The following is a 25,037-nucleotide window of genomic DNA, read 5'->3' on the forward strand; positions in this document are numbered from 1 at the left end:
CCCATCATTTATGCTTTTGTGGGAGAGAAGTTTATGAGACGAGCCTTGCAGCTGCTGAAAAAGTTGATGCCTGGTTACAGCAGAGATCTGACAGACAGCTCATTCAGGAGGAGCTCAGTTATGTCCAGGGGCTCTGAAGTCACCTCTGCTTCTTTTAAACTATAGAAGGTGGAGGGCAGTTGTAATTGTTTTTGGCATGAATGTTTTAGTGTTCAGTTTCAGTGTTTTTCCTGTTAGTTTTGTTTGTTTGTCACTTTGCCACATAGCACCAGTGTTTTTCACCAGTGTCTCTCCTTTAAAGTTTGTCTGTACACCTTTAGATCCTGCTAATGTTGTTATGGCCATAAGATTTCAAATGTGTTATAAATGACTGTGAAAAGTGGTTTATTCAAAAGTATGGCATTCTGAAGTTGGGAATTTGATGTTAAAGAAACTTTCCAGTGTCGATTTTTTTCTCACTTTTTAAATTTATATATAATATACAGTGGTCTGACCTACTTTTACTACTTTTTACTTTTACATTGTAAATAAATTCTTTTCTTTTGCCTCAATAACTTCGACTCCCATTTCAGATGGGTTTTTGTTTTTGCTCTTTTTTTTACTCTGCGTGCATGCACACTGTACTGTTTTCCAGGTATTGATCTTATGCACACTTCTGTTTTGTATGACACTTGTACCTGTACTTGGACTGTTCATGAATCAAGGCTGGCATCCACTTAGCTCTTGTCTTCATTTTGTATCAGAAAATTTTGTATTTTGTATCAGAATTTTCTTAAATCAAAACATTTTACTGCAGATCTTGAATTTACTCAAAATAAAAATCACACTGGGTTCTTAATTGACCCTGTGACATCGGGGATGTACATTGAAGAGCAGCTTGAAGTGGTCACATTCATTCTATATGCTTTTATCTCAAGTTAAGCAAATTTCAGTTCCTACAATATTTAACTGAGAAAATTCTGCATCCAATCATGAAGTGTGAAATGATCAAATTCATTTGTCCCAGATTAATTTATTAGACAAGTAATTGTTCACTATCATGAAAGCTTTGTAGTTACTGATGAGCTTCTATTAACACAGAATCAAATTATTTTCATTTGAATACATTTTCCCTTTCCTATTTAAATCTAATGATCACGCACGAAGGGACAATTGTTGAAAACGTACACAAACAACTTTGTGTGAGAGAAATGAAGTTGCAGGGAAGCACAAGTACACATATTTGCATAAACCTACCTTATACTTTTAGCTTATCCTACCTTATACATTTCACTTCAGCAAGAGAAAGACTTTTAATTTTTTTATCCCGTGCATTGACACAACACTGCAAGAGATAAACAGGTAACATAAGGCTCCGCAGGCTAGGCCCACTATGCTACCCAAGCCTGCCCTGGAAAATGAGCAAGAGACACATAGCTGAAACCTTACTGCCTCGGACGTCGCATCATGTGTTGAGGAACCAGGACACACTGATGAGAAGTGGGCTACTGAAGTATCAAGGCATAAGTGGACAAGCACTGAGAATAGATGTTGGAATGCTACTACACCCAATATATAAAGTAATGGCAAAATATCTGACAGCTATGTGTTTAAATATCCTTAATTGGCAACTGCTATCACAACTAGAGATTGATGAGTTACAACACAAATGATACGGCAAGGGGTGCTAGCATATCAGGTCAGGAGGGAGATATCATCACCCCACCCTCAAAGATTGGCCACCGAGCCCCAAGAACAATTAGTGCATTAAAGGCATTGAATACAAGAGCAGCTTACCTGAGAGACAGGCTCATAGCTAAGGTGGAAACCTGGACACTTCATGGTCGATTACCAAGATTACATTAAGTACACCTGAAAGTCTGCTAAAAGAGATGTGAATGTAGCATTTTGGACAATCCCTACTGCGACCAACACTGAAAACAAGCAGCTGAACGACACAATGGCAACAATGATCCTTGAGATGTTGGCTACAAGATGAACAGCCACATAGAGCAGTGCTCTTTATGAAAAAGAAAGAGATTGGAGGTAAAGATCAAGGCAGCACGGAGGGAGGTTAGCCAATTCTAAGAGTGGCTTATATGTGTGGCAGAAAGATGCAATAAAGAAAGGGATGTACTAAGAAGTGCAACTAGTTGCCAATAGCTCATGCCCTAGGAGCTCCCAAGCAAGACTCAAAGCATTGGCTAGCTGCTTGAAGAGGTACACCAGAGAGACAGAAGCCAGTAGAGAACCCAGATGTTCTCCACTGAACCATCGAAGATGCAATCCCAGTGGCACTTCACTCCATAAATGTTTGGCAGTCCAAATGAATGAGCTGCTAATGGATGAGAGCTAGCCAGAACGGCTAACGCCTATAATAACTCGAAAAACTGATGTACTATTAGCTTTCAGTGTAAACTAGACATTCATGAATAAATAACAAAAACATATAGGCTGTGTTCAGAAATCAAAGCTGGAAGGCTGCTGCACCTGTCCCTTTAAACAAGAGGTTTGTAAGTAGCACAGAAAGACCCAACTGGAGTAACTTGTTCTGTACACAACATGACAAGTGACAAACACGCTCTTTAGCTTCTGACTTTCTCTCTGAGATGTAACCTTACTTTTAAATGCATACATTTTTTCAGCGCAGTCTCATTTTCACAGTTCTGTTGCTAATCTTGACAATCTGTCTATTTTTGCATTGGCCAATTTGTGAAAAACACACAAAATATTGAGAGGAGGAGGGATTTTGTATTTTTTATGGGTCAGAGTAATTTTTCATGTTGTTTTTGAGTTAAAATCTCAAACATTTTTTTTTGATTATAGAAATGCACTTATTAACAAGCTGAAGGTAATAGCTTTCTTTATTCAGTTTTTCATTGTGATGCTAAAACCATGTGTTAGCTAGGTAAAAATGCTTATCAAGAGGTCAGCTTATGTGACAACCAGGCCCCTGAGAATGAGAAATGGTTTTACAGTTATGTGTTTTTGTTCCTTTGTTGGATAAGCAGCTTGTATTAAGCCATATAGCAATAGCTGGCCCACGAAGCAGGGCTTCAATGTGTTGTCTGCAAAAACTGATCACTCAAAGATTATATCTCTGACAATCCGGTATGCATATTTGTCATAAATGAGTTGTGTGACTAATGCACAGGTTTGCTAGATAAAGACTAGCAAGCTTAAAAAATAGGCTGCCTTTCCTTATCTGGATGATCTAGCATGCATCAAGATTTTTACACTGACTTGCTCGCTGTTGCTCAGGTTATCATGCATAAAAACAATTTGTCTTTTAAAAGATACTTTTGGCCTTTTTGAAATTATATCAATGATACATCAGTACAAAATGTAGTCATGGTGGAGTGTGCCGATTGTTCTCAGTTATTTTTGTGATTTTTAATGAAGGTTACATTATTAAAGCACTTGTATTTAAACGAGGCAGTGTTTATTTCTATACTTGTTTATGTCTCTATCTGAAAAAAATATAGAATAAAATAAAGCCTTTTTTTTTAACATAAACAGGGATAACCACCCCCATACTGTGTGACAAACAGCCCCATGATGGAATTGGTTGTCACAAAGTGTTAGAGTGTGGTAATTACTTTCTGTTACAGTTAATTGCAAACATGATAAGCAGACCCATTTTGAGCCAACCTGAACCTTAAACTTCAACTTCATGAAGGAAATGGTATTTAAGGATGTTTCAACGATCAACAATTTTAGCAGTACTAAAATGTGGGCATACAGATGTTGGTCTATGCCAGACCTTCCCAAAGTGTGGGGCCCAGGGGCGCGGTATGAAAAGGGGGGGGGACAAAACGCTTGGACGCTGCTAGCATGGGGCGGCCACAGAAATGCAAAGCAGGAAATGAAGCATAACTGAATATGTTTCCAAACCAACTTCATTCTAAGCCAAAGACTAGAAAATATGGTGAAGCATATCTTCCCTTTGGTTTCACCTGCACAAGTGCCAACATTTTTCTTTTAAAACAAAGGGGGGCCTAGCAAAAAGGTTTGGGAACCACTGGTCTATGCTGTAAGTAAAGGCAGACAGTAGGAGGGAAGCAAACAGACATAAACTGCTAAGAAAACAAGTTGAAGGAGATAATATGTGCTGAAAACACAGAAACACACTCAGTACTCAATACTATAAATGGGCCTTTCTGCATTCCAAGGTTGTCCCTCAGAATTATGTTTTCCCACATAGGTCTAAATGTGTGCATGTGATAATTATAGCTTGATAGCTACAATTAGCTCCACTAGACACTAACAGGATGTCCTGTTTGTGAAGTAATTATCTGAGTTAGTGCACTGGGTTTTCAGTTCTTGTGGTTATTTTTGGTTATATTATGAAATATTTTCATACTTGCTTGCAGAGATGCCCTTCTTTATATTTTACCAGAGGTGCTATGTTTTTGTTTAACACACCAGTCTCCAATTTAAAAAAAAAAGCACTAACATTACCTAAGAGGACTGGTTACTTTGTGACTTCATGCATTCACCCGTCTGTTTTCCAGTTTTTCCATTTTGTTCTGTGGAATTTGGTGGTTTTGACCAAAAGAGGACTTTAGTTCCTCTTCACAAAGAGCTGCACAGCAGATTAGGCTCCAGAAAGACTTTAAATTCAACTTAAAGTTAAAATGTTGGCGATTTTATTTACTGTACTGTTTTGTGGCGGCACTGACACCGACAGAAGTTTGCAGTGACGAGGAAGATCTGTGGTCTCTCACAAAGAACGATGGAGAGGGAGAGAGATTATCCTAACCTATCACAAGAGGGTATTCAAACACAACACCCTCTCAAGTGTAAAATATCTGCACATGTCAGTAAAGCTGCAGTTAAAGTCTGTGTGCCGCTGTAGCCATCTCCTCAAACAAAATGGCTTAAAAACTCCAAGCTCGAAATTTCTATCCACCTGCTAAAAAAATACGATAGTTCCAACAAGTTACACTACAGATTTTTGTGTATGCTTTCCTACTATCAACCCGGAGAAGACATTGGAAATAAGACCCCCTTTCTTATTATTTGAGGGTGGAATATTTGCTGTAGAGTAAAAATTGTGGGATTGTTTAAAGAATTTCTCTGTATCTCCATTTTAGTGGTTGACTAGTTCACTGTAGCCTTATCAATTACTCAACTGGAAGGAATTTGGGAGATTTCTGAAAAAAAATTTAAGCAATACATTTATAAAAACTTGGAGAAAAAAAGTAGACAGAGTTATTTTAGCCATTTGATTTGCTGGAAGAACAGTGCCTCTATGACACCCAGTCTGAGAGGATATGGGTATTGAGGAATAACAACAAATAATAAAGAATTTAGATGACGGCAGCATATGTTGGGATGATTCAGTGTTTATAAAATCACATTATTAATAAACCGTTTAACGCTTTAAGCAAAGTCCAACAGTCGTTTTCTGAAGCTGTGTCCACATGTCCTGTCTTTCTCTTTAAAGGTTTATTGCTGTTTGGATGTCAAGCTATATCTTTAACAACAGAATCCTGATAAGGATCTCACTTAGGGCACATACACGAAACAACATGTGCACTTCTGTTTCTGTGGTCCTTATTATCGGACTGCAGACATCAAGACGGTTACTTCACCTCTGCATGTCTAGAGGCATCACGTCAGTAAAAGAGGGAAAAGGAAGCTTGAAGTGGAATTCCTGGCTGTACCTGGAAGAACCTTCACTGAGACATCACCATGGAAGGTGAATATATTTTAACAGCAATTCAGTATTCGGTTGTCTTTGAAAATTGTTTGCAAAAAGATACAAATTCTATGCATTGTCACAATGTCATTAAAGTTCATCTTAAGGCTTTTGTATTTTCCTGTCATTTAATGTCCTATCATTTAACTCATATGAACTAAATAAATTATAATAATTCAGGTTTAATTAACAGACCAAATCCTATTTTAGTGTAGCAGTGGTATCTTATGGATTGATGATGGTGGGAAATGAAGGGGTGAGAAACTTCCAAAAATATACCTGTGGGAAAATAAACCCTCATTTATCAATTATCTCTGAGGGGCCAAAATGCCAGGTAACGACAGTTCAGTCAATGATTATCAGTGGTTTTCTCAGAAAAGGAAAAATCACCTTAAAAATACACACAAAAGTAACCTTTGATCGGGCGACTACAGCCAGCACTTTCTTCTCCTTTCGCATCCCCAACAGTCAGCAGCAGGTGTATACAGTAGCAGTTGTGTTTGTGTTTCCTAATAAATAGGCTCTAATCCTGATGCATGTGTGTTGTATCGTAATTGTTGACATTTTAAAAGCTTTTCTCTCCCTTTGCAGGAGAGAACATCACAGAATACACCACAATGTATGATTACAGCACTTTTTTTACTGACGATGGAAACTACAATCCTATCAGCTACAGCGACGTAATGGACTTCATCAGAGTGTTTCTGGCCACTCTCTATAGTTTGGTTTTCATCCTGGGCTTCATAGGTAGGTGCGTCCTCTTGTGAGTATATTATGGGTGTTGGATTGTATTTAAATGATGTATGAAAGTGTGTGCATGTAAGAGAAAGAGAGATGATGTTGTTCAACGTGTAACAGTGTGACAAGTACACTTATTGTGTCTTTTCCCCCAAAGGTAACGGACTAGTGGTGTGTGTCCTGGTGAAGCATCGCAATCAGAGCAACCTGACAGACATCTGCCTCTTCAACCTGGCACTCTCTGACCTCCTCTTCGTCTTCACGCTGCCGTTCTACTCTCACTATGCCAGGGTCGGCCAGTGGACTTTTGGAGACTTCATGTGCCGTTTAGTCTCCGGCTCTCACCAGATTGGCTTCTTCAGCAGCATCTTCTACATGGTTGTTATGACGCTGGACCGCTACATGATCATCTTGCACGCTCACAGGGTTGCACGTTATCGTACAAAGAAGGCAGCCATCATTCTGACCGTGCTCGTTTGGATGCTGAGCTTGTTTGTGTCTCTGCCGGATTTTATCTTCACACAGGAAACAGAAGAGTACCAGAAGTTTGGATGTGACTATCCCGAGGAGAGCAAAATCTGGGCTCATTACAACCTGTTCACTATAAATGTACTGGGTCTTGTGATTCCTTTGTTGGTGATGGTAGGTTGCTACTCCAGGATCATTCCCACACTGGTGAGCATGAGGACCTCAAAGAAGCACCGCATCGTCAAGCTGATCATCTGCATAGTGGTTGCATTTTTCTTGCTCTGGGCTCCATTTAACATTTCTCGTTTCTTGAAGTTTCTTCAGGAAAAAGGAAAAATCCCACATGATGAAACTTGGGAGAAAAATTTAATGAAATCAATAATAGTGACCCAGGCCTTAGCTTACGCTCACTGCTGCCTGAACCCCATCATATATGCTTTTGTGGGAGAGAAGTTTATGAGACGAGCCTTGCAGCTGCTGAAAAAGTTTGTGCCTGGTTACAGCAGAGATGTGGCAGACAGGAGAAGCACAGTTATGTCCAGATCCACTGAAGTCACCTCCACTTACATCTATGGAGGTCAGTTGTAGCCACAGTACTCTTCACCGGTGTCTTAGCTTCAAGGCCTGTCTGCACACGTTTAGACCATTTCAATGAGTATAACCTCTTAGCACTGCCTCCTCCTTACAGAATTTCAAGTCTTTTCTAAACTCTGTGTAATGCTTTTCCTTCGTCTGCTCAGGCCAAATGAAACTTGCTGTTCACGGCAGCCTGTAACAGTTTGCTTTCTTCTTTTATGTGTTTTTAATGAGCTGTGGAAAAAGTGTTTCATTCAAATGTATCGCGTTATGAAGTTAAGGTTTAGAAGCATAATTTCCACATTTCACATCATAATGGAATTTGATATGTTTATGTGGAACAAACTTTCCAGTGTTGCCAGATTTTATGCTCTCACTTTTGTATTTCTGTACATTATACGGTGTGCTGTTTTTCATTCTAAACATATTCTAAAATAAACTTTTTCTGATGTTTGTACAAAACCTGTACTTTCATTTATATATTTCAAGCTAATCTCTTTCTAAATTTCAAATATATGCAATTTCTCTTTCTTTTATAATTTCATGATTTCATGATGTATTTGTAAGTACCCTGCAAATGGAGAGATCAAAGTCTTTCATGTACTTATTTCTCATCTTGTTTCTGTGTAACTGTTTTCTTAGGACAATAAATGATACAGCACATCTTGAACTTGAAATGAAAGTCATACACTTGGTCATTGAGCATTCTTGTCAGATTCCAAAATTACATTTGAGATATGTACATTTGGTAAGACATGTTAGGTAGTTTCAGATCAATGTATTTATGGTTGCAGCCACCACTAAACACTAGCATGATTTATTTCAGGCAGGAACTGTGAGTAAGTTCAAGTAAAGTTGTGCAAACTAGGCTCAGTCATTCCTGATAAGCTGAATTTAGTTTTTAGAAATCAGATTATTAAGAGGTATATTTGAAAGGAATAAAAAGGAAACTCCTCATTTGAATATATTTTTCCCCTTTGTCTTTTCCCGCCTCATGTTAACGCATAAAGGGACATTTCTGAGAAAACCACACCAACACCTCTTTGCAGGTTTAACACAATGCGGAGGAAACAGCAAAACCCAGAGTTCACGTTACCAGAAATGAGCTCCGCTGCAGGATTTGACACAAAAAGCAAGCAATGCATATTGGCAGGATGACATGTAAGCTCGGCGCGCAGCACAAGAACATACACATTCAGGAGCAGTGATTTTGGCCAAAAGTGTGGTAAGCGTGTTCAAATTTTTGATTTCTAAACATTTAGTTTCAACTTACTAGACTTACTTCAGCTCATTCACCTCCTACACCCTTTAACCCACTGTGTAGTTGAGGAATATGCGTGTGTGTATGTGTGTGTGTGTCAGCGCGTAAACACTGTCACCCACAGGAAGTGAGGGTCGGCAACGGTAACAAGTCAGGTGGTTGTGCATCTGTTTATAGTGAAAGGAAAAATGTTTGACATGCGGTTTGAATAGATCACATCAATTTGATTATGGTCACGCCGGCAGGAAGTTTTGAGATATCTATGGATGTATAAGCATTCATCTACAGCCATTCATTATATTTACCCTGTACTTTGAAAACAGAAGTTAACCTTCTGGGTGGTTTTTACACATAAGCCTCTCTTACATGACTCACTAAATGATGATTCTATCAAAAATGTTCTACTGAAAGGGCAGGAAAGTCCAGTCCACTCTCTCAATTCCCTGTTTGAACTAATTTTTCCCTTTGAAGAATTTATCATCACTTTAAAATGTTCATTTGATGAGCAAACTGTTCATTCATCATGCTTGTGGGGAATAGTGTGTCTAATAAAGAGAAGAAATAAACAACATACTTCTTTTCTGTTTCTTGAAGACTGGCTTTAAAGACTTCTGATAGCTAAACTATGGAGGAAATTCTTATGTGACTTTCCACAAGAAAAATTAAATCAGGAGCCAAAAGGTGCCATCATAAAGTAAGTAGGCATTTTTTTTTACACATACATACATATTTATATGTAAAATATTCAGGTGCTTTGGCTTTAAAATAGAATGAGAACAGACTCAAGTTAATGTTTGGTAAGAAATTCAGTAACTACCACAAATGGCTTGTAGACATGTTCTGGCATAATATGGCACAAAAAACATAATCTTATAATGATCATAGATGTAAATGTACCTCTTTAAATTATCTGTGATATCTGTTAGACAGCAGAGTGACTGAAGAGTGCGTGGCACTGGGGAAAGGGAACACAAAAGGCATTTGAGGACAAAAACTGAATAGAGGAAGTTTTATGTCTTTTGGGCATTTCTCTCTATCTGTATTGCCACTTTTTAATCTTCTGATGGGCTGAAGAAAAAGGAGGAAAACACTAGAACACTTCATATGTGTGCATGTATGTCAGAGACTCACCCAAAACAATCCAGAACTGGGTTTGAAACTGAAAACATGATCAGACAGGTCCAGCTGCTTGAGTGGTTTGGCTGGTGCTTTTTAAAGCACTGAGCTGCACCTTTTTCAACACCAGACGAACTACTTTTATTTGATTTCCCAACAAGCTGATTTAACAGATTTGGTATTGTTGGTGCCAATTACATCTATATAGTAACAACGGGCAGCCTCCACATTGTTATTACTTGTGTATTGTTTACATCATTTAAATAACTTGAGATGAATATATTGACAATAGTTCAGGTAATAGTTTTTTTCTTTTTTTCTCTTTATGTAAAAGACCACAGTAGCTTTTAAACGTGATGGTGACATTCTCACCTTTTTGCATGACTGTTGTACTACATTGACCAAATTTCCTTTTCTGTCTCACAGCTGTACCACCATGTCAGATAACGGGACCTTAAACTACTCAGAAATGTATGACTATGATTACAATGATACCTGCAATCCGGATTCAAGTTCGGATTTCATTGGATCCATGGTCTTAACAGTGCTTTGCTATGTGCTGTTTTGTGTTGGTATTCTAGGTATGTATCTTTTTTTTTCCATACCAATTCTATGTAACACAGCATTTATAAACCAGCCCCTGATAAGGCTTTTTGAATACACAGACATAGCTTGTACGATAGCCCAAGACTCAACTCTGTATACTGAAGCACAGAACTCATCAATAAAGTCCATGCATGCATCAGACTTTCACATACGTTCTGTTCTAAGATTAATACCTGAATTTATTTCACAGGAAACAGCGCAGTCCTGTGGGTCCTCCTGCGACATGTTAAGCTCAGAACTATGACTGATGTATGTCTTCTCAACCTGACTCTGTCAGACCTCTTAGTGGCTGTATCACTGCCCCTCTGGGCCCACAGTTCCCAGAACCTCGGCTTATGCAAAATAAAAACAGGAGTTTATCAGGTAGTTATTTTCTTTATCACTTTCTTTCTCTAAATGGAAAACCTCATGTGTACCATAATAACACATGGAATGCATATTCATTATTGGAACAACTGAAGCACTTCAACTTTCATGATTGACACGTCGATACCGTGCCTTCTTCAGAGCCAAGGCTGCGGTCCACGAGATTTAAAAAACAGATAATCTGGAGTCTGTTGAATTTGAAATGTTGCAACTATGACTGACGAACTGCAACTTCCTCATGGCTTTGCCATATCGCTGGCGAAGACAAAGAGATGATTATTCTTAGGCTCATCAAAATCAATAGTTTTCGGTTGTATTGAATCATATGTACCAAAAAGTAAAGTTTATATATAAACTAAGTAATCCGAATGGGCTCTTTTGTCAAGATGAAAATTTTTTTATGTTACTTTTTTTTTTTAAATAAGTGAAAGTTTAACCAGTTTACTCACATTAATTACTTCATATTTTAGTCAAAAGAAATGATTTCTGTTTTCTGAATGCAAAATTCCCAAACAATTACACCTGTGTAGTTGTTCGATTCTCTAAAGCTCAGGTAATGCGTGAAGCAACTGCTGGGTAATGTCAGATTTGTGAAGAACCTCACTGACGCATTTAAAGCCTCATCAAAGGTTTCCTCATCTCATGTCACATCCTGTTCTAATTTTACTTCCTCTCTTCTTCCACCCAACAGTTAGGCTTCTACAGTGGGACCTTGTTCGTGACCTTCATGAGCGTGGACCGCTACCTGGCCATCGTCCATGCCGTGGCAGCCATTCGAGCCCGGACACGTCGCTACGGCATCACAGCCAGCATCATTATTTGGGCGATATCTGTCACTATGGCAACCCCTCGGGTAGTATTTGCCTCCTTGGAGTCTGATGATAACGTCTCAGAGTGCCAGCCCATCTACCCAGAAGACACAAAGCATTTCTGGAAGTTGCAGCGCAACTTCAGTGAGAACACAGTGGGCCTTTTTCTGTGCCTTCCCATCATGATTTTCTGCTATGTGAAAATCCTCATTGTGCTGTCAAAGTCCAGGAACTCTAATAGGAACAAGGCTGTGAAGCTGATTTTCATCATTGTGTGTGTGTTTGTGGTGTGCTGGGTTCCCTATAATGTTGCAGTTTTTTTCGAAACACTGGAGGTGTTTGACATAAACCTGGGACCCAACCCCTGTGTGAGTTCAATAGCCCTCAACACTGCCATGAGCATTGCTGAGATTATCGCGCTGTCCCACTGCTGTGTAAATCCAGTGATCTACGCATTTGTAGGAGAGAAGTTTAGGAAGTCATTGAACAAGGTGATGGCTAAATACTTTGGTTGGAGTTACCCAAGCAGTGGTCCTTACAGCCACAGAGATACCACAGACAAAGAAACCTCCAACACACCTGTAAGATCAGAGTATTAAAAATGGGTTATGTGCTTTGCTGATGGGTGTAACTGTTTCCGCAGCACTGGATTTTTTTTTTTTATTTGAAACTGAGAGACTACAAAGATCACAAATTGTGTGTGTGTGTGTGTGTGCGTGTGTGTGTGTGTGTGAGCGCACGTGTGTGTGAACGCATGTCTGTGGTTAGTACTTCTGAGTGGTGTAAAACAATTCTCAAAACCAATTTGCAGTTACAAGCATTCAGTTTTGAAACTGCTTAAAACAAAACACATGCATCAAAACATAAATGTCGTGTTTATTCACAGTTTGTAACACAATCTTATTTTTGAAAAAATAAAATTATTGAACAAAAAAAACCCTTTCGTCATTCTTCTTTCCTTTTACAGTAAGAGGAAAAAAGTCTCTGAAGTGTGTTAAAGGGTGTTACCAACAGTGTGTTTTTGCAGGGTAAGATAGACGCATAGCAGCCCTTTATGATGGAAGTGGCAAAACCACTTTCACTGCTGTAATTCCTGTCAGAAGGTTATTATTATTTGAAAAGAAGTGTTCAGATCTGAGTTCATGTGTCATCTAACAACAACATGTCTGAGTAACACAAGGCATTGTTGGGGCCTACGAGGTGAATTTAAATGTTGCACAACAATATTAAGATCTGGTAAACACACAAGTCACACAGAAGGTTTTCTCTTTTAATTTTAGTCAGAAGTCTACCCCTAACTCAAAGAAAGAAATGCATTTAGCAGACACGATGCTATTCTGAAACCATTGTCTGTACAGGGTGCACTGCTGGCTGTGGCGGTAGTATCACTTCTGTCAGGCAAAAAAAACAAAAAACCCACATGCAAGCCTCCAGCTGTGTGCGCCTGCAGGTCTGGTCAGAGTCACCTTGCATATTTAAAAGTTTGCATATATGGACTTGTGGTTCTATAGCTGCACAGACTGTGGGCTTTTGCACTGCGTGTTTCGAAAACAGTCTCAGGAAACTATTAAACCATACATCTCACATCGGAACCCGCAAGCCCACCCAGTTAACTTGGTTTTGAGGAAGGTTGTACTTTTAAAAAAAAAAGCAACACCTTCAATTTTTTTTCATGTGTGTGCAAACCATTTCTCACTTCACACATCTTAATGCAAAGTGGATAACTTGTTTGATTAGACAAGCCATCTCTCTATCCTGCGATCCACAATGAATTCCACCATCAGCACCATGGAAAGGTAAAAATATTTTTCCCACTTTATATGCAGAATGATTCAGGCTAACATGTCAGCAGTATTGCTGCACGCCTTTACAGTTCTGCAAGTGGGAAGAAAACAATGACGCACACTTATTTATCTTCAGCCTGTAACAATTGAAATGTTTTTTTTCTTTAATGGAAAGCATCTATAATCATAACTAAATGGACAAAAGTATAAAGCAAAAAGAGGAAGGTCAGTGTAATGACTGTCATTTCTCATTAAAAGTTCAATTATAATGCTCAAAATGTTTTGGATTTAGCTCATTGATCCATATCTTAGACGCAAGATCTTTATCAGTTCATCTTTTACCTGTTGTGGCACAGGGCAATCTGAGTGAATAGTGAACTGGGGCACAGTGAGGAATGTGTTATCTATGCATTATTTAATTAATGACAGTAATTAAATAATGCTTTTTTTCTTTTTTTCTTTTTGTAAGTGATCATAGAGACAAGCACCGAGGTGCATTTTCTGTATCTGTCTATCTGCTGACAGTGACAGGGCATTTTCTCTTTTGCATGTGTTAAATTTAGGTCAGTGGGAGAGGAAATTACATCCTCATCTCATTCGTAACACTTTTGAATATAAAATGCAATATGCTTTGATAATATCCAAGTTATCCAAGTAGTTTTCTACTTTTTTTTTTTTGCCTTGTTTTGTTTATTTGTCTTTTTGTGTGTGTTTTTTTAAATTAATGGAATGTGTTAAAAAAAACTTATCTTAATTCTTGAAAAACAGTAGTAGCTATCATCAATCGTCAATTAGACTGACGCTAATCACAAAGCATTTTAAATACAGTGCAGCGCACTAACTGCAAAGTCCTCACAATTCAAGACAGTTATTTTTTCAGTCTTAAGTAAATAAACCACTTACAATGGAGATGTCTTCTTCTGTGGCCAGCATGCAGGATTTTTACTTTATAGTCTATACCTTATTTGGCTTCCTTTTTTAATACTTTAATGTTTAAAGTGATCTTGAGTTCCATGAAAGATATCAAATACAGCTAAGCTATTATTATTATCAGCATTATAATATTGTGTAAACAAGCTGCCGATACTTATTGCTGACTGATGTACACAAATCCTATGCCAACTCAGGTTCTGATAGTAATCATGACATAATCAACTTTAGGGGGATATTCTCCTCTAACATTACTTTTCATAGATTTATTTATTTGTAGTATTTTGTTTTTTGCACGCAGCTGCTGAAAATGTGTTATAGGCACATCACTGAAGAAGCTACAACAGTCAGTGTGCTGCTGTAACAGATCCTTTATTAGATTAAATTTACCAAAATTTGAATCAAAAGTGGAGAGGTAGAGGGAAGAGATGACAAAACCACTGCTGGGGAAGCCTACCACAGACTGATGCAGCGCACTGATTCTAATCCACCTGTGTGAAATGTAATAAACCAAAAGTGCTATGAAGTTAAAAGGGCATACAAAAGAAATCTGTTGCCACAAACCATAGCAGGAGCAAAAGTGGGTCACCCTCCCCTCAATACATGGAATGACCACAAGCATGTAAGTCATCAGCAACTAGAAGCAGTGAGATCTTTAAAAAATGTTGCAAGTATGTAAAACTTATTTATATAGCACTTTATAAAACATGTAACCAGTCACAAAGTTTCATATCATTTCATAATGAAGCAGTTAAAGATTAAAGAGCATTAGATCGATTGGTAAAATAATCCCAAAATTAACAGCAATCAGTTCTCAAATTAGTTCCGATTGCGCACGGAGCAGATTTGAGTTGGCTAGCTATAGACGTGTAGTGTTTTTCCACACTCCTCTGTACAACCTCGCTTCAATTCATTGTGATATTCAGGAATTTGTTCATGCACACCTCTCAAGGGCCAGCCACAGAATTTCAATCAGCCTAAAGTCTGGACTTGATCCTCTTCTTTTTCAGCCATTCTTTTGTGTTAGGGATCACTGTCACTGTCATCATTGATCAAACTGGGTCAGGCTTAAGCTGTCAGACAGGTGGCATTTGACATTTGATTCTAGAGTATTTTGGTATACACAAGAGAGCATGGTTGACTTAATGATTGCAAGGTGCACAGATCCTGTGGCTGCAAAAAACCCCTATATCCTCGCCTTTCCTCACCATCGTGTTTGACACTTGGTATGTGGTTTTTGTACTGACATGCTGTGCTTGGTTTTCACTGAACGTAGAGCATGTTTGGCTTCATGGCCAATCATCTCCACTTTGGATATCTTACTTTATCGGATTATTCATGTGATGTTTATTTCCACTTCTGCACCATAATGGGCCTTCTAATTTATCCCATTTCTTTGAACACTTTTGTTACTTATATTTTTGCAGATCCACTCATATACAAAGAAGTTGCCTAATAAATGTAATTCAAAAATATGATCTATATTATGACGACTTCACGTCAAGAATTGGCCCAATAAAGCCCCTGTGCCCCCCTCAGCTGAATTCTGTGAATATATGTCAACTATAAGTTACACTGATTTATACAGATAAATGAACTTGCAGATAAGCTTGCAAGCTGGGTTTAATTATTAGGTTAACAGCAGTATAGAATCATTAACATTTGGTTAACCACAAATACTTCTGCTGCGATCGAGGTAAGCAGCATGCCTGTGAGGCACAGCGTTGAGAGGTAACCCTCATATATATTTGAAACTAAAATCAGGTCACTCATCAGTATGTGTGGTCAGTTTTAAAGCACAACCCCACTCAAAACCTTCAAAACAAACAGAACTGCGTTGAAAATAAATGCGTGCTCACAGTCAGCTCTCCCACTGTGTGTGGCGGTGCGTCTGCTTTCAAACACATGTATTTTCCCACTTTTGTATCTGTGGCTACATTCCTCTATGACATTATCATGCGTGTACGGGTGCATTTATGCAGGGTATGTGTGAGTGCAATCACATTTTGTATTCTAATTCATGTAATAGCAAAGTGAATTGAGCCAAATCCCCCCATCAAAGCTGCTTGCCCATCCAGTTCACATGGCCTGGTGCTGAACCTGTCCCTGTGTGTGCATATACTTACACGCACATTTAATTTGCCCAGATTTAACTCAGTTTAAGATTTAACATTTGAATTATGTATCAAAATTGCATGGAACATTTACATGCAATTTAATGATTAAACTAATTTACATCCTTTTTTACCATATAAGTAGGGCTGATTTTTTGCTAACGAGTGAAAACTAGAGATTTATTTCACTCCTTTACAGTAGAGTTAAAATACAGTATCCCCACCCCTGCCACTTTAGGAGGTAGGACGGGATTTCAGTTCTTTGGCTTCTTTCTTTTTCTTTTTTAAAGCAGCTGATCATGGACGAGACCACCGAAACTGACTTTACTTTCAGTTTGAATCTTACTGAATCTTCACTTTTCCAAGGGTAAGATCAGCTATAACAAACATCTATCGGCATTTTCTTCATTTATTGCTCATCGTGAGACTATTTTAAGCTTTTTAATATCATTACTATCCACTCCCACGTCTTTTTGAATCTTCGCGGTTTTCACCTTCCTTTCATTTTTCCTTCCAGGCGACGCATTCCTAGTTATTGTTTTAGCGTTGGCCTGCGTTTAGACAGTTTGTGTCACTTTCTCATGAACTGCGAGGGATTCAAAATCTTCAAGCACTTCGTCATTTGTCGCCAAATACTTGTGATTTGCTCGCTTGTAAACAATCGCCAGCTGTTTGTTTTCACAGTTGCTGGCCCCCTGCCCTTCCTTCCAACAGAGCAGCAGCAGTCACAGACGGTCTGTCTCGTAGGAAGTTTAAAAAAGAAGCCTGATAAAGCTTACCTCACTGCCACGCGAGCTCGTGCAGTGGCTCTCTTACTTTGCTATAGTTCTTCTCTGCACCAAAACAACCGTGCTGCTTCACTAACCGCTTATTTTATTTACAACCGCAGCACTTCATAATAAAATTTGACTTCCTGCTGAGCTGTAAGACTGAAATTCAACTGAACTAAATAAACAGAATGTTAAGAATATTCTTTAGATTATATATATATCATAAAATAAATGTTAATTGTACTTACAGATTGAAAAACTGTGGTCACACAGTGTCCGATTGCCTGCGTTTAAGGCATTTTAAGATGGTTGCAAAACCTGATGAACGCATTGAGAAACTCTTTGATAGAAGGACTTTGGCTGGCTGACACCATATTATAAATTGATTACATTCAGTTAAATTCATTTTTATTTGTGTACGTCCAAATCTCAGCAAGGTGCCTCAAGGTGTTTTATTTTGTAAGTTAAAGCTTCTATAATAAATACATAACACGATAAATTATCAAATGTAATCTTAGTTTCATCATTGTATATATTGGTTTTGCACTATACTCTCATTTAGTTAAAATGTTGCTATTAATTAATTATTGTATTCTGTATGCTGTGCAATGTCACAGCTGTGGTGCTGCTATTCAGATGACACAGATGAAAGTATCTATCGGTACTATCACACACAAACTTACACGTTCTCAGCGGCTTCACTTTAAATGTATCAGTGCATTTAAAGTGAAGAAAATCTCCTCAGTGCTCCTGTTAATGAACTTTTACCTGAGCAGCTGACCGCTAAACAACTTCTTTATCCCCTGCTTTGATTTAGCTGATCCCAGTATTCTGATAAATACGCTGCTTTATATAAATTGTTTCTGTTTAGACTTCCAACATTTTGAACAGCTTTGGTCAAGGTCAGACATAGTACCAAAACCGCTGATCATGTGAGTGACTGGTTTTGAAAGTTCCTCGTGCCAGTCCTGAAAGTGAAGAAATGCTTTCCGATACTGTTTAAATGAGCTGCCACACAGTTTGAAGCCTGCAGATCATCGCTGAGTTAAACTGTTTAAAAATGTGTTGTTTTATATAGATGCATACTTTAATCTGTGATAGACAAAGTTGTTGAAAATAAGTAAGGCATAATGAGTAAATCTAATCATTTGTTTTTGTGCCTCTGTTTCTTTCCAGCTTCAGCATGCCTCCAACTGAAAATAGTCCTGCATATAGTTCTGAATATACTACTTACTATTATGAATATGACCCCGCCATGTTCGATGGATTTCAACCATGCGTATATACGCGACACGGAGCAACTTTTCTTCCTGCCATCTACATCATTTTCTTCCTGCTGGGCGTTCTGGGTAACTCTCTGGTTTTCTGGGTCATTACTTGTGGAGCGCGACTCCGCACCATGACCGACGTGTGCTTGTTAAACTTGGCCATTGCTGACCTCCTTTTGGTGTGTTGCCTGCCCTTCCTAGCCCACCAAGCCTGGGACCAGTGGGTGTTTGGGGATGCTATGTGCAAAATAGTCTTGGGCATTTATCATATCGTCTTTTACTGTGGGATATTTTTTATCACTCTAATGAGCATTGATCGGTACTTGGCTATAGTGCATGCTGTTTGTGCTATGAGAGCACGTACACGCTCCTTTGCAATGATTGCAGCTGCTGTTACATGGGGAGCGGGATTTCTGGCTTCTTTTCCTGACCTGATCTTCCTCCAAGAGCAAAGAAATGTGTCGGGACAGCACACTTGCTATCCTGGATTTCCAGAAGTGACTTCCAGTCTTCATTTTTGGCAGGTCTTCAGCATTGCTAAAATGAACATTGTAGGCCTGCTCATTCCGATCATCATTCTGGTTTTCTGCTACTCACAGATCATCTGGAGGTTACTGAACAGCCAGTCATCCAAGAAACAAGCTATCCGCCTTGTTGTCATAGTGGTAGCTATTTTCTTCTGTTGCTGGATTCCCTACAACATTGCGTCACTTGCCCGAGCACAGGAGCTAAAGCACCACGTGTTAGATTGTGGGCACAGCAAAGCCGTCAGACTGGCTTTACAAATCACAGAGGCCATTGCTTACTCTCACAGTTGCCTCAACCCCATCCTGTATGTGTTTGTCGGGGAGAAGTTCAGGAGGCACCTGTTGCGGATGATAAACAGATCTCCCTGCAGACTGTGCCAGCTGATCAAGGTCTTCATACCACAGGACAGAATTTCTACATCAGTCTACTCACAAACTACCAGCGTGGATGAGAGGAGCACTGCTATGTAGTGAACTAGGACAGTTGGGGGATGTGCTTCTTTTCATTTTTTCATGTCCAGTAAAAATAGATCACTGTGGCTTATTGTCACTCCTAGAGTGTTAAGGTTTGGCACTTGTGAATGTATGCATGTGACTGTATATTAATATAATGTACCACAGATATGTATTTTTACTCTGTTTTTGTACTTCTATGAGTTATGACCAAAATGTATGCAATTCCATTATAAATCTGATTTTGAATACTTTGATGTATCTTCACCTGGGACGATGAGTCACAGTTAGACTTGTTGCAGTTTGTTTTGCCGCTGGCTCTTTACTTAGCACGAAACTGTGTCAACTACAACATCTGTCAGCAGCTACGGCAACGTCATCCAGTTTAAGTGGGGAAACGCACCACCATGAAAAGTTACATGTCATAGTAGCCTACATTTTTATCCAAACACGATGACCCCCCTCACAGTTGTACCCGTTGCATCAGTCTGCGCACAGGAAATCGTGTTCAGTGCAACTTTGCAGATTCAGCAGTGTAGGTTGCCTAGCATCATTAGCAGAACATTTGCACTTTACCCAACACAGAGAAAACCACAACCTGAAAGAGGAAGCATGAAACCAAGCTGTTAGTTTAACCTTTGCAGTCTTTGTGCACATCCGAGCCGTTTGTTATCAAGTGACTTCATAGTTCTGCTGGTTTTTCTCGTGATATTAATCAGGATTGCAAGAAAGAAGTCCCTTTTTGCAAGAGTTTATCGATGGGCATGCAAACAGTTCCTCTTTCAGCTTCTTTGTTTCAATGCCTGGATGGATGACAAATTACAGGAAAAATCGCAAAAATTCCAGGCTGCATTTTACTGGATCCTCTTAGAGAAGGGGAGCTCTGAATCAATAGAAAGTTGTTCTCATATGAATTGATATCATTATTACTATTATGATATTATTACCCCCACCCCCCTTTTCCAGGAAAACAGTCATAAGGAGTCCCTGAATTGTCTGATAAAGCTTGGTTCTATCTTTTCACCTATAATTCCGCTGATGTTTTTTTTTTCCATCTTTGCTTCAGTTTCCAGTTTTTTGATAGTTTTTGTAACATAAACATTTCTGGTTTCTGTCAAATGGGTCCAGTCATTGGGGCCACAAGAATTCCGATTCGGTTTTTGGGATAATTTAAATGTTTGATCAGTCTTTGTGTTGTATTTTCTCATGCCTGTTTAAAAAAGGTGTTTGTAATCAGCTGACAATACAGAATAAAGGTGTTATATTTCTATGGTAAGTGCGGCATCCCTGTGACACGAATGAGTGTGTATGGTGAAAAGGTGTGACAGATCCAATCTAACCGCAGTTGCCTCTTTTCACTATTTTTACCTTTTGCTTTAAGTGCTTCCACAAAATAAGGAGTATCTGCACTGACTAACAAACCAACTTTGATATGCATGTTACTGTAGAGTAGAGAGGTGTTATTGTTCCTGTAATAAACTGTACGGTTCATCTGGTTTCGGTCAGTGAAGTTGTTTGCTTTACAGGCACTCACGTTTTTCATCTGATAAATTAGCCACACATTTATTGTAACTTCCTGGCGTCATCATTTTCTTTCGTTGATTTACATATATATTCAATTTTACTATATTTTGAAAAGAAGCATGCAGCTACCCATCATATACCTTTTTTTAAATCTAAAAAATCCTTTTTTTTTGTGCATTACACCATTGTCTATGTGGAGAGATATGAGCTAAAACATTATTTCTGTTAGTCTAGCAGAAAGTCGGAGTGGAGCACTGAGTCCATTCTTGGGAAACCCAGTTATGTCGACTCTTGAGGAAAGTGACAGAATACGCCCATCCCTTAATAACACAATCTGCTTCTGTTTTTTTTTTTAAAGAGCTTGCTCTTAAACTACTGAGAACACAGTGTACTGAGGAAGTGGAAACCCTAAACTGAGAGGAGGGGCAGGCTTGACCCTGATGTAGATTGATGATTACTGCTTCCTCAGAAAGTGTTAGGTGAAACCTGCCTTATTTAGACCGCTGACATTTAGTGTCTGCTGTTTAAGTCCCAAGACAATGGAGTTCTTAAGATGCTCAAAACAATGGCGAGCATCATCTTCATCATCATCATCATTATCATCATCAACATGTAGATTTCAAATGAAAAAATTCCAGCCCAGGAAGAGAACATCTGATGCAAAAAGAGTCAAAGTGAACGTGTTTATTTTCAGAAAGCACAAATTTGGTCTGAATCAAAAGCGTGCCAGGGAGAAACATTTGCTGTGCAAAAAGACGATTAGAAGAAAACTGCTCTTTGTCAGTGAAGATACTGGCACAAATTGGGGCTTTTTGTTCTGGGTGGATGAATCCAAAATTGCAGTTACTGACCTTCCTGAAAACCACTTTGACGTGTATCTACCATCAGGAAAAGCCCCTGTAAAACAAACTATATATACTGTGATCTAACTAAACGGGAGTGTAAGGAGTTAATGGATGTTACAGCATCCTACAGAGCTGTAAAGCATGATCTGAAGGTGCTGCACGGCTCTAAGCAGTTTTAGGGTTGGCACAAACATTTGGTTTCTGTGGTCAAAGAACTGCTGAGGCAGTACAGAAGCATCTCACCAGATAAGGCTGTTTAGGCAAGGAAACGGAAAAACAACCTGCAAGTAAACAGTCTGACAACTGTCTGCGATATAAAAACACAAAAGCTGAACAATTATTCCCACTGCAGTACTAATGAGAAAGAAGAAACAAGCAAACATAAAAAACATTATTAGCCCCCCCAAATAACCCAGGTTAGTAGAGCAGAGGACTGAAAGCGTGTCTTAAATGCATTCCAGATGTCAACAGCTGAACTACTTCTTGTTGTACACAAGTCTGGAGAATGCAGCGATAAAGCAGCAGCTCTGACAAGCTCTGGGGGAAAGTTTCACACTAACTACTCGGAAAATGCTTTCCCTGCAATGCTGAAATGATTAAAAGTGAAGTCTTCCTTTCACTCTATAACTCAACCGCTCACGTGGATTGACTCATGCCAGACTTCAGATACTGATCTGTGGGCTTAACTGATAAATGACTCGACTTTACTTCAGCTTGGCGCTCATGACTTGAAAAACTTGAAAAAGCTGTTGTTGTTGTTGCATTTGTGTTGCATCCATTTTTAATGTATTGACAAGTTATGTGTTCTTAACCCTGATTGGGTGAGTTCAAGTTATGATCTCCACCCTCCCCCGACACACTTGTGTGTGTGTCGGGGGAGGGGGGATCAAACTAAGATACACTTCTGGAGACCTCTAGTGTAAAAAGGTTCAGTGGCAGGTCTGCAGGTTTGCTGGCAGATTTTTATCAATGTGGAAGCATCACAGCCATGAAAGAAGTCCAAAGATTTGATGCCATCTATTAAAGACATCAAAATGAAAGTCAAATTCCAAAAACAGTGGACTTAGGGAGACTTTGTGATGTGTCATGTGTTTTCCCCTTATCGTCATGTTCTCACAGTACAGTTACAAAAAAGGACAAAGGGTCAAGTGAGAAAGATGGTAAACAGATATGTGAGAGTTGGGGCTGTGATGTCAGTACTTGTTCCTACTGGTTGCCACGCAGCGTGAAATACCAGTACGATATAACATATGATATAAAACTCATATTTTCACATTCGCCTGTTTTTGCTCTCACCACTTTAAATGTGGAAACTGGGCCAGCGAGTTTCATGTGAACTGCCTGGCCTGTAGCAGAGAGCGTGACTCAACTGCCCAATTCTCACTACATGGGAACCACCTCTGCTAAACACACAAAACTCTAGTGAACCTACAGAGGGAATTTACCCTCTGTAGGTTCAACAGTGTTTCAGCAGTGCATTGCACATTTAACCTTTTAATAACACACAGTTCTGTTATCTCCTTCAAACCCCTTTCAACACTACGTGCTGTTTCTGTTGTTCTTCTCCAGACTGCAGTACTTTCTGTTTCGAGCTTGGCCAATCAAATTTGCCGGTGGTTCTTTAATAACGTCTGTAAGTTGATGCTCTGCAGGTTGTTTTGCACACGATGTGTTCCGCTATCGGCACTTTCTTGAAACCAAGATCTCCGATGCCATCTAGTGGTCTCTTGTCTCCTGATTGTGGTTAGATAGTAGGAGTGTTCTTGTTTACAGGCTTGCAACTCGCGTCCCGTCCCGTTAGTGTGTGGGTCACAATCACGTCATTATTCTCCTCATCAGTGTGAACTTTCTAAGTATTTGATATCTCTTTCTCTGACTCACGTTTGCTTTTGGTTTTAAACTACAGCCAGACAGGACTCTCCCCATATGAGTGAATGCTGAATTCAGTGGGTGGAAAATGCCCAGAAGCAACAGTGGGTGAGAAGGCGCAAAACTGGGAAATATCGGGCTGTCAAGAAATGCGCATAATCGCATATTAGGTATTTGTGTCGAGTTAAACGTGTGGGCTTAAAGTAAAGCAGTACCCGAATAATTAAAATGAATAAACAACACAGTATTTGGTCACAGGTCAAATCAAGTTTGTAGAACAGAAAAAAAAACTGCGCTGGCGTGCATCACCTTCACACTTCACAGCTCTTGCGTGAGATTTTGATCACAAGATTTTGTGTAAAGATTGTAAAGATACCCCTTCTGTGGTTTCAGGCAAAAAAACAAAACAAAAACTGTTGCTAAGAAAGACGAAATAGATTTCACACCCGATAAGTGCACAGGCACCTTTCAGGCACTGGGTGAAAGCGCCGCTTTCAGAACAGAGACACAGGTGCGTCAGGTGAAGTAAATAACCTCGAATGGGGCTTAGATGACAAATAATCCAGGCTGATAACGCTCATAGATACCAGGGTTTAAAATGCTGCAAAAAATGTTCTCTAGCAGACCTCAGTGAGTAACTATTGTAGCGGACGTGGGTTGAGTGGGAGGTAAAATCGTGCGTTCTTTGTGCAGTGATGCAACACACACTGCTTGCACTGATTCAAAAACAGCAGCGGCATCTGCTCCGGACTGATAAGATCAGCAACAGTCCCCTTCCTGATACCTTCTCATAGTTTATCTCTCGAACTGATCTTCATCACAGTAATGACATTCGTTCACTATTACTGTACACGTATATTCCTCCTGATTTTAATATTCTCACTTTGCTTTTCATTGTTTCCCCGCAGTGCTTCCAAATGTCACTCTTCATATGAAAATAAAAAGTAAAGAAAAACGTGTCAAAGGTGTTACGCTATCGCAAACAATAATCCCCTCTAATGCAAAGCTTAACATGGCTGCTGTTAGTTGGGTTTCTTGTGTTTAATAATTTTAATGAATGACTGATTGCAGCCATGTGAATTAAGGGTTTTCCCCTGCTTTCTAATCATGCCGGGAATACAGATTTATCTCACCCTCCAGCCCTCAAAAGCTTATGGGAAATCATGAATGAATAATAATAACAGACATTCTCATGGGGGTGGAGATGAATGAATATATGCGCACAAAAGTTTCAGTAACGCTGACTGTGCCTTGTACGTTTAATGGCAAAATAACAGAGGACAAAATAAGTTATTTACAACACGTAGTAACATGTAAACACAATCTTCTG

General features: G+C 39.1%; 4 protein-coding genes across 8 annotated transcripts in view; all 4 read left to right on the forward strand.

The window, feature by feature from the left end:
• The window catches only part of LOC121815409 (CX3C chemokine receptor 1-like), a 4,309-nt gene extending 3,668 nt beyond the window's left edge, over positions 1-641 (forward strand). The window contains exon 4 of the mRNA XM_042226303.1: positions 635-641. Coding sequence (XP_042082237.1) covers positions 635-641 — 7 coding nt within the window. The remainder of the gene's footprint in view (positions 1-634) is intronic.
• Positions 642-5,372: 4,731 nt separating this feature from the next.
• LOC102290336 (C-C chemokine receptor type 2-like) lies at positions 5,373-8,308 on the forward strand. The gene is made up of 3 exons (XM_005936007.3): positions 5,373-5,683; positions 6,275-6,430; positions 6,579-8,308. Exons 1-3 carry the CDS (start codon positions 5,677-5,679, stop codon positions 7,475-7,477), a joined length of 1,062 nt encoding a protein of 353 aa, XP_005936069.1. The 5' UTR covers positions 5,373-5,676; the 3' UTR covers positions 7,478-8,308.
• A 236-nt stretch (positions 8,309-8,544) lies between these two features.
• On the forward strand, positions 8,545-12,560 carry si:cabz01093077.1 (C-C chemokine receptor type 2). Of its 3 annotated transcripts, XM_005936009.2 has the most exons (5): positions 8,558-8,690; positions 9,321-9,420; positions 10,269-10,423; positions 10,639-10,811; positions 11,506-12,560. In XM_005936009.2, exons 3-5 carry the CDS (start codon positions 10,279-10,281, stop codon positions 12,220-12,222), a joined length of 1,035 nt encoding a protein of 344 aa, XP_005936071.1. In that variant the 5' UTR covers positions 8,558-8,690; positions 9,321-9,420; positions 10,269-10,278; the 3' UTR covers positions 12,223-12,560. The 3 variants fall into 3 exon arrangements, with proteins under 3 accessions (XP_042082252.1, XP_042082251.1, XP_005936071.1); XM_042226318.1 differs by lacking the exon at positions 9,321-9,420 and having other exon boundaries at positions 8,545-8,690; XM_042226317.1 differs by having other exon boundaries at positions 8,557-8,690; positions 9,321-10,423.
• A 732-nt stretch (positions 12,561-13,292) lies between these two features.
• On the forward strand, positions 13,293-24,825 carry cabz01093075.1 (C-C chemokine receptor type 5). 3 transcript variants are annotated; one of them, XM_005936012.2, is made up of 3 exons: positions 13,857-16,818; positions 18,398-18,986; positions 19,089-24,825. In XM_005936012.2, the coding sequence occupies exons 1-3, from the start codon at positions 16,751-16,753 to the stop codon at positions 19,485-19,487; spliced, it is 1,056 nt and encodes a 351-aa protein (XP_005936074.1). In that variant the 5' UTR covers positions 13,857-16,750; the 3' UTR covers positions 19,488-24,825. The 3 variants fall into 3 exon arrangements, with proteins under 3 accessions (XP_005936073.1, XP_005936074.1, XP_005936072.1); XM_005936011.2 differs by lacking the exon at positions 13,857-16,818 and adding an exon at positions 13,293-13,419 and having other exon boundaries at positions 18,398-24,825; XM_005936010.2 differs by having other exon boundaries at positions 13,860-16,818; positions 18,398-24,825.
• The last annotated feature ends 212 nt before the right edge of the window (positions 24,826-25,037 follow it).

This window comes from Haplochromis burtoni, unplaced genomic scaffold (genome assembly GCF_018398535.1).
Source record: "Haplochromis burtoni strain Fernald_Lab_line unplaced genomic scaffold, NCSU_Asbu1 Contig_206, whole genome shotgun sequence".
Classification (NCBI taxonomy): domain Eukaryota; kingdom Metazoa; phylum Chordata; class Actinopteri; order Cichliformes; family Cichlidae; genus Haplochromis; species Haplochromis burtoni.

Bases quoted from the DNA above. Each gene is read 5' to 3' on its own strand.
- LOC102290336 (XM_005936007.3), top strand. The intron at 6,431-6,578 runs GTAGGTGCGTCC...TTTCCCCCAAAG, and splicing joins TTTCATCCTGGGCTTCATAG to GTAACGGACTAGTGGTGTGT.
- si:cabz01093077.1 (XM_042226318.1), top strand. From the start codon at position 10,279: ATGTCAGATAACGGGACCTTAAACTACTCAGAAATGTATGACTATGAT. The intron at 10,424-10,638 runs GTATGTATCTTT...TTTATTTCACAG, and splicing joins GTTTTGTGTTGGTATTCTAG to GAAACAGCGCAGTCCTGTGG. The intron at 10,812-11,505 runs GTAGTTATTTTC...TCCACCCAACAG, and splicing joins TAAAAACAGGAGTTTATCAG to TTAGGCTTCTACAGTGGGAC.
- cabz01093075.1 (XM_005936010.2), top strand. From the start codon at position 16,751: ATGGACGAGACCACCGAAACTGACTTTACTTTCAGTTTGAATCTTACT. The intron at 16,819-18,397 runs GTAAGATCAGCT...GTTTCTTTCCAG, and splicing joins GAATCTTCACTTTTCCAAGG to CTTCAGCATGCCTCCAACTG.